Source organism: Lathyrus oleraceus, chromosome 3, assembly GCF_024323335.1.
Source record: "Lathyrus oleraceus cultivar Zhongwan6 chromosome 3, CAAS_Psat_ZW6_1.0, whole genome shotgun sequence".
NCBI classification, from domain to species: Eukaryota; Viridiplantae; Streptophyta; class Magnoliopsida; order Fabales; family Fabaceae; genus Lathyrus; species Lathyrus oleraceus.
In genome coordinates this window covers 240,853,310-240,861,212 of record NC_066581.1, presented here as the reverse complement: position 1 = coordinate 240,861,212, position 7,903 = coordinate 240,853,310, and the positions used below count along the sequence as shown (strand labels likewise).

At 37.9% G+C, this 7,903-nt stretch overlaps 1 protein-coding gene across 1 annotated transcript; it reads right to left on the bottom strand.

The window, feature by feature from the left end:
• Nucleotides 1-330: 330 nt before the first annotated feature.
• LOC127129116 (uncharacterized) lies at nucleotides 331-5,221 on the bottom strand. Its single transcript, XM_051058412.1, has 2 exons — nucleotides 4,886-5,221; nucleotides 331-2,887 (listed from the first exon to the last, which is right to left on the bottom strand). The coding sequence occupies exon 2, from the start codon at nucleotides 2,880-2,882 to the stop codon at nucleotides 1,380-1,382; it is 1,503 nt and encodes a 500-aa protein (XP_050914369.1). The 5' UTR covers nucleotides 2,883-2,887; nucleotides 4,886-5,221; the 3' UTR covers nucleotides 331-1,379.
• Nucleotides 5,222-7,903: the final 2,682 nt, after the last annotated feature.

The window sequence follows — 7,903 nt, the reverse complement described above, 5'->3', positions numbered from 1 at the left end:
AACCCAAGTTGACTGTTTCCAAAGGCTCCTTGTATGGCTGAATAATGTCTTCTTCATTTTCAAGCTGGCGGGCGACCTCTTCTGGAATCTCATCCCACTCTTCCTCTTCAGCTTCGAATACAGAATGTTCAAAGTTGGGAGAGGGCATGATGTCATTGTGTTCAACGGGTTTAAGTAACCTGTACAAACAATTGTTTTTAGAGGACTGACCATGACATGCAAAAATGTGTTCTTTTAAAGGTTTTTTTGTGTGTTACCATTTTCCGAAAAAGCTGAAAAGATAAAAGGACACAAGTGTATAGGAACACAAAAGATCTTTTTCATGGATAGTACGTTTTTGACAAAAGTGCCCATTTTACAAAATTAATGCTTCGCGCTTTGGGCTAAAGCGGAAGGTTTTTGAAAACTGAAAAGCTTAATTACTTTGATATGTGGACACAATGTGGGATGTCAACTGCGGTCCAGTTCTTCATAACTACTCCAGTCGCCATTCTGTCTTTCCCTCGAAGAGCTTTTATCTCTTTTTGTAATTCCGCAAACTGATCCTGGAATTCATCCATTCTATCATTGAGACCAGGATCCTCACTTGGGGTAGGGCCGTGATAGACAGGTTCTCCTAGGTGAGGAGTATAGTGAACAACGGGAGGCACATTAGTGAAGACAGGAGCATTTGGTGGAACGAACTCTTGTTGATATCTATCTTGATTAAGATCCCTGGGTATTTCCCAAGGACGGGATGCTGTGATGGTAACAGAAGTGACTGGGACAACGTTGATTTCTGAAGCGATGACTGTAGTGACGGGTGCTGCTGTTGTCTGATTCTGAATTTGAGGTTGATTCTGTGCCGAAGTCTGTCCTGAATTATGAACTTGAGCCCTAGCCTGGGCTTCCTCTGCTTGTAGACGGGCGGTTAACATTTGGTTGCGCATCTCTGCTGCCTGTGCTTGCGCCTGGATCTGTGCATCTTGTGCTTCGGCAACCTGAGCTTGTGCTGTTTGAAGTTGAGCAGCTTGGGCTGCTTGGTTTGCTATCAATGTCTCGACCATAGCAGAAAGGCGGTCAACCTGAGCTTTCAATTCTCGGTTCTCGTTATCTGTTATCTCCATTCTTCTTTTGTAGTTGGCTCTTGTGTTGTAATTATGCGTCAGCTTGAAATGGATCTGCTGGCGGGAAGCAACTGTTAGAAGACTGGACCAAGACAGACAACCTGTATGCACGTGATGCATGGATATGCAAAATGAATGATTTTCCAAGGAACTCTAAGTGAAGGAAAAGATAGAATTGCAAACATTTTTGATAACAAAACAAAATTTTTCATTTTAAGCATTTTTATCAAAATATACAAAGTTATCAACCCAAAATACAACCAAGAAAACCATTTAAGGACATGTGTCATCAGGACGAGCATAAAAAAGTAGGAGTTGTCCTTCAAGTCTCTCAATTCTTTCTTCATAGGCCTTCTGCATAAAAGCTTTCTCCTTCACCAAACTGTCTACAAGACCTTTCCATGCACCTGAGGACTGTGGAATCTGGGAGTAATCTGTTGTGCCTGAGGAAAATAAATCCTCTTGCACCCTTGGATGTTTACCTGCACGATCTTCTTCACTCTGCTCCTTTAACTGTCTCTGAAGTTCTTCATTTTCCATTTCGAGCACCTGGGCCTTATCCTTCCAAGCGTCTTTCTCTTTCTTGACCCTCTCCAAGGTGGCTTGGAGTTCTTCTTTGTCATCTAGCGGAAGGTAGGGGGTCTTCAACGGAGCGGGTTTGATAGGATCATGATGTGGGTATGGCATTTTCAACTGTATAGCTCTGGCTCTGATCCACTGGAGGTACGGCTCATAGGAGGTACAATCTTTCTTACCCAATTCAAGTCTCCCTTTGCGAAAAACACGATGCCAAGCTCTTACTACTCTCTCTTTCATAGTAGGGTCCTCCTTGTTATCCCTCAAGAAAATACCTTCTAAAAGAATGTTAGGAGGCTTGTCCTTCATAGGGTAACCGAGTTGTCTCCTAGCAAGTACTGGATTATAAGAAATGATTCCCTTTGTGCCCATGAGGGGCACATTGGGGAACTCCCCGCAACTATCAATGATCTTCACATCGTCTAAAACTCTACTATACCATGCAATATCTGACTGGGTAAGAGACATAATCCTCTGTGACCACTGAAGTCCTGACTTGCGATCCCAAAAAGTAGCTGACTTAGGAAGATGAGAGACAAACCATTTGTAGAGTAACGGTATACAGCAGACTATGGTTCCTTCTCCTTTCAAAGTACGGTAATGGATGGAATGATAGGTGTCTCCGAGAAAAGTTGGAACAGGATTACCACTTAGGAAGATGCGTATAGCATATGAATCCACAAAACCTTCAATATTAGGAAATAGTAACAAACCGTAGATCAACAAGGCGAACAGATGCTCCACAATAATATCACAACCTTGACTGGCAAAATAAGAAACCTTCCCCATTAAGAACTTGGCAGTGAAACCTGGAAATCCTCCTTTGGTGGTGAAGTTATTCTTGAATTCTGACTTCTTCATGTACAACACTTTTGCAAGAGAACTGTGCTCGGGTAACTTTTCTGAACCAGAGAAAGGTACTGTATCAGCAACTGGGATGTGAAGCAATTGGGCATACTCTTCCAATGTAGGCATGAGTTGATAGTCTGGGAATGTGAAACAGTGATAGACTGGATCATAGAACTGTACTAATGTCTGCAATAACCCTTCTTCCATCCTAAGTGTCAATAAAGATATAAGTGCCCCATATCTGTCTCTGAAACCAATAAGATCTGCGATCGAAGAAACCAGTTTCTTTAGTTCATCTATTTTTGGATTGATGAGATTGTACTTTTTCACACTTCTCCGTCCAAAATCCATGTTTCCTGCAATATTTGCAATCCTCACTTTAAGTTCCTTGGAAAAAGGTTGAAATGATGGGAATGAATGCATGTCATGCATGAATGCAACAAACACAAACATGGTCAAACAATACAAGGTTCAAAGTTCATCACCAGCATGATGTTTAGGACAAAGCCCCCAGATAAGTTCTAAGGTTCACCTGCCAAACGGGTTCTAAAAGTTCCCAAGGTTATGGATCCTTCTTCGGATAATACCGGGTTAAGCAACTACTCGCTTTCCAATATTATTCTCAAAAGAATCTCGCTTGAGTGTGATATCGCGTATCAACCAAACCAGACTTTTGGTCCGAAGTGGTCACCGCATCACATCCTAAGTAAGGCCAAGATGGGGTAAAGGTAAAGGTCCTTGGCTTCACGGGCCCGTCGAAAGCAACAATGCCTCACAAATGACTTGTTTAGCACTATCACCCTCAAAGAGGCCTCCACCAAGCGGACAAAGGCTCAAGTCAACTCGGTAAGGATTGTCTCCTATCAAGTCAACCTGAATTATCATCCATCCTATCTCAAATGTGCCCCAAATCCGGGTATAGGATTTATCACAAGTATCCCCCAAAACCCAAAATAACAAACATTACAAACAATACAATTTAGCAAATATTCACAAAGCAAACATATAAACAAGCAAAGATAGGCTAAACCCTCAAATAAGTTTAATCATGTAAGTCCCCAGCAGAGTCGCCATTCTGTCGCGGCGGGATTTTTCACGAGATTAAGTATTGATTGAACTTAACCCGTTTGAAAAATATTTTAAATGCAAGAGTCGCCACCGTCTTTTATTTTATCCAAAAAGAGGAAGGGAAAAATAACGATAAATCCCTTTAGAGTTACGGGTTCGGGGGTTGGTTATGCAAAGGGAAGGTATTAGCACCCTCTACATCTGTGGTACTCCACAGGAACCTTTTTGCTTATGTTTATGTGAATGCTTTGCTTTTTTCGCTTTGATCGTTTGATTGGGGAGATGAGAAAAGAACTTGATTTTATTGTTTTTGGACTCGATAAAGTCGTAGACTTCATGCCTACGTATCTCCAAGGCGCAATGGAGAAATCAGAATCCACGTAGTTCTCCCAAAAGAAAAGGGGAAAGTCTGTTTTGTTGATTTTAGATTTGAACGAGCCTAGACCCTAAATAAATAAATAAATGGGCTCATTACAGGAAAGCCCAAGAGTAAGCTTATGAGTGTGTGAAAAGGGTTTCTTAAACGGCGACCGTTGGAATCGCATCGGGTTTCTCTTTTTGGATTTTTCGATTTTTTAACATAAAACGTGAACAATACGATTAAACACACAATACAGAACATAAAAAATGCGAGAAAGTAAATTATTACAACACAATTAGCTATGAATAGTTAGTATTACGAATAGTTAGTGAAGTTAATCGAGCTGAAACTGAAACGAAACGGTTAGTAACAACATAAACAAATATAAAAAAACAATATAAACATTTACTTTAGACAAAATAAACATTTGATATAAATAAACATTTAATTAAAATAAACATTTAAACAAATAATTAATTTAACTAACATTTAAATAAAACATATATGCAAAATAATAATAAAAGATAAACAATATTTAGTAAACAAAAGTAATATATATATATATATATATATATATATATATATATATATATATATATATATATATATATATATATATATATATATATATATATATATATATATATATATATATATATATATATATATATATATATATATATATATATATATATATATATATTTATATTTTAGACAATAAATATATAGTAGACAAAAATAATATATATGTACATTTAGACAAATAATATATAATAGACAAAAATAATATATATATATATATATATATATATATATATATATATATATATATATATATATATATATATTTAGATAAATAATATATTAAAACACATGTCGGCAAGCCGGAACTTTGCCGATTTCAGAGATAAGTGAAGAATATTACCTTGTGTGAAGAGGATGAACTTATGACCGTCCAAATGATCGACCGAAAGCTGGAAACCGTCACCGACGCAGTGCTGGCTGCCTTCGTGAGTACCTGACTTCAACGTCGCTTTTGATCGGTGAAACGACGCCGGAATGAAATGAACCTTGGATATTTGTGACCTGGACTCAACGAACTTCAAAGATATGAAATCGGTTTGTGTTTCGGTGAATAATCGGGACGATTTTGGGTTACCGAAAATGAAGAACAAGTGAAATACGGTAATGCTTTTTGGAAAAATATTTCTTTTCAATTCTCTATTTCTCTCACCACACGTTTTTTCCTTACTGATCCACCTCTTTTTCTCTTTTTTTCTCCTTTTTTCTTACTAACCACATCTATATATATATATTTAGATTACTTAAACAATAAGAAACCTAAAAATATCTAACATAAATTAATAATATATATTTAGATTACTTAAACAATAAGAAACCTAAAAAATATCTAACATAAATTAATAATATATATTTAGATTACTTAAACAATAAGAAACCTAAAAAATATCTAACATAAATTAATAATATATATTTAGATTACTTAAACAATAAGAAACCTAAAAAATATCTAACATAAATTAATAATATATATTTATATATTATATAATAATAATAATAATAATAATAATAAACTAATATAATATTAATCCTAATTAAATAAACTAATTAACAACTAAACACAATTAATATTAAGCACAAATAATATTAAAGGGCACACGATTAAAATACGATAAAATCGAGCGACACGAACGCGATAAAAATGATGACAATTTGCACAACAAAACAGACAAATTGATAAAACCAATAAACCAGTAAACCGGTAAACCAGTAAAATCAACAACACGACTCAAACAGACTCGATTAAATCACACGGCACAACACGTAATTAAATAAACAACCCTAGGCAATAATAAAATCAACATGACATCACGAAAACGCTGACAAACACAATCACAAATAATCGGACAATACGAAAACTCTAATATATTCGAAATACAGTCAAAATACCGACAAACAAACAATTAAATAGATAAAAATGCACAAAACCTAATCGAAGCGATGCCACGCACAAAAGAGATAAGCGAGATAAATACGAGGCAACGATATCGGCCAGGTTTTGCTAAAACAACGAAATACAACACGGTAAGCAACGAAAACACACAGAACCTAATCAAACCAGTTGTCACGTGAAGTTTAAGAAATTGAGATGAATACGAGACAACGAGATTAATCAAGATGTGGTCAACAAAGCCAAAGTCAAATTTTGGGGTGCGACACCTGTATTTGAGGCAGAGGAAGATGATGTTGAAGAGATTCCTGATGAGGTCACCCGGCTACTTGAGCATGAAGAGAAGATCATTCAGCCGCATCTTGAGAATCTGGAAACAGTCAACTAGGGGGTCTGAAGATTGTGTGCGAGAGGTAAAGATTGAGGCTCTTCTAGAAGAATCTGTTAAGAAGGGGTTGATTAAGTTGCTACGAGAATAAGTTGACGTCTTTGCCTGGTCATATGAAGACATGCCTGGTCTAGATACTGATATTGTGCAACATTTCCTACCTCTAAAGCCTGAGTGCGTGCCTGTGAAGCAGAAACTCAGAAGAACTCATCCTGATATGGCAGTAAAGATCAAAGAGGAAGTTCAGAAGCAAATCGATGCGGGGTTTCTAGTGACTTCTATATATCCTCAATGGGTGGCCAATATTGTGCCCGGGCCTAAGAAAGATGGAAAAGTCCGGATGTGTGTGGACTATAGAGACTTGAATAAAGCTAGTCCGAAAGATGATTTCTGTAATACCCCAAAATTTGCCCGTTAAGTTTTCAGGACATTTTTCAAGACATTCTAATCCATTTTCAAGACATCAATGTTAAAGGAACAAGGGTCCAACGCACAGGTTACCAAATCCAGAAGATGACCTAAACTGGCATGCTCGCTAGGCGAGCAAACCCTTCGCTAAGCGAGGCCCACGCGTCATTCCTTCGCTAGCTGCTCGCCTAGCGAATCCTTCGCTAGCTCACTCGCCTAGCGAGCTCACGAAATACCAGAAAATTTTGGGCTTAATTCTGAGCCCACCAAGACACAATTATTATAAATACCAGAACTTCACACAGAGAAAGGGGATGGAGACAGACGGTGGACAGAGAGGGAACAGGCAAACCCTAACAAAGGCAACCGGAAAAACCCTGGAGGCTAACGAAGAGAATTCAGAGTAAACCCCGGATACCCCGAAGGAAACTCATCTGCACAAAGGTTACCTCTGCCCAACTCAATCCGGTACAAACCATAAGAGTGATCTGCAAGTCCAGCGGCGCAATTGCAATTGCAAACAGGTTTGCCACACCCCCACTAATTTTATGCTCCTAATTTGACATCTGTAAATACATGAGGCATTATGATTGAATTTCTCATTTAGGTTTTGCATATGGGTTTAAGTATGCATGAATGTGTAACACGATATCTTGAATGTTTAACCATGTAATTTCTGTAATGGATGCCATAGGGTTTAGGGTTCCTGAAATCGCACTGTTATCAAAGAAGAACCCAGAACCCGCAGCCGTTTGCCAGCACTTCGCTGAGCGAGCATGTAGCGAGGATTCGCTAAGCCTTCGCTAGGCGAGGCAGTAGCGAACATGACAGTATTTGTTTTGTCATTTGCATTCTAATATGTACTTGATTGACATGTTTTCTATTGCATTTACACGCTGTTTGCCTGACACTATTATTGATGTGATTCTTTTGTTTGGTGCAACTCTTGGTTGCACCCTAGCTTGGTATCCTAACCCGTTTGTTGAATTTTTGTGAGGGTTCACATACTCCTGAAAGAGACAGTTGCTAGGTATTCCACTTTATTTGTGGGATACCCTTGTGAAGATTCATTTTAATTACTTGACTGATTACATTGCCTTCGAACATATGATTTGGGCCCTCTCTTTGTTGCCTTACGATATTACGGCCATGTCCCGCGAATGTAAGGATACCCT

Bases quoted from the DNA above. Each gene is read 5' to 3' on its own strand.
- LOC127129116 (XM_051058412.1), bottom strand. From the start codon at position 2,882: ATGGATTTTGGACGGAGAAGTGTGAAAAAGTACAATCTCATCAATCCA.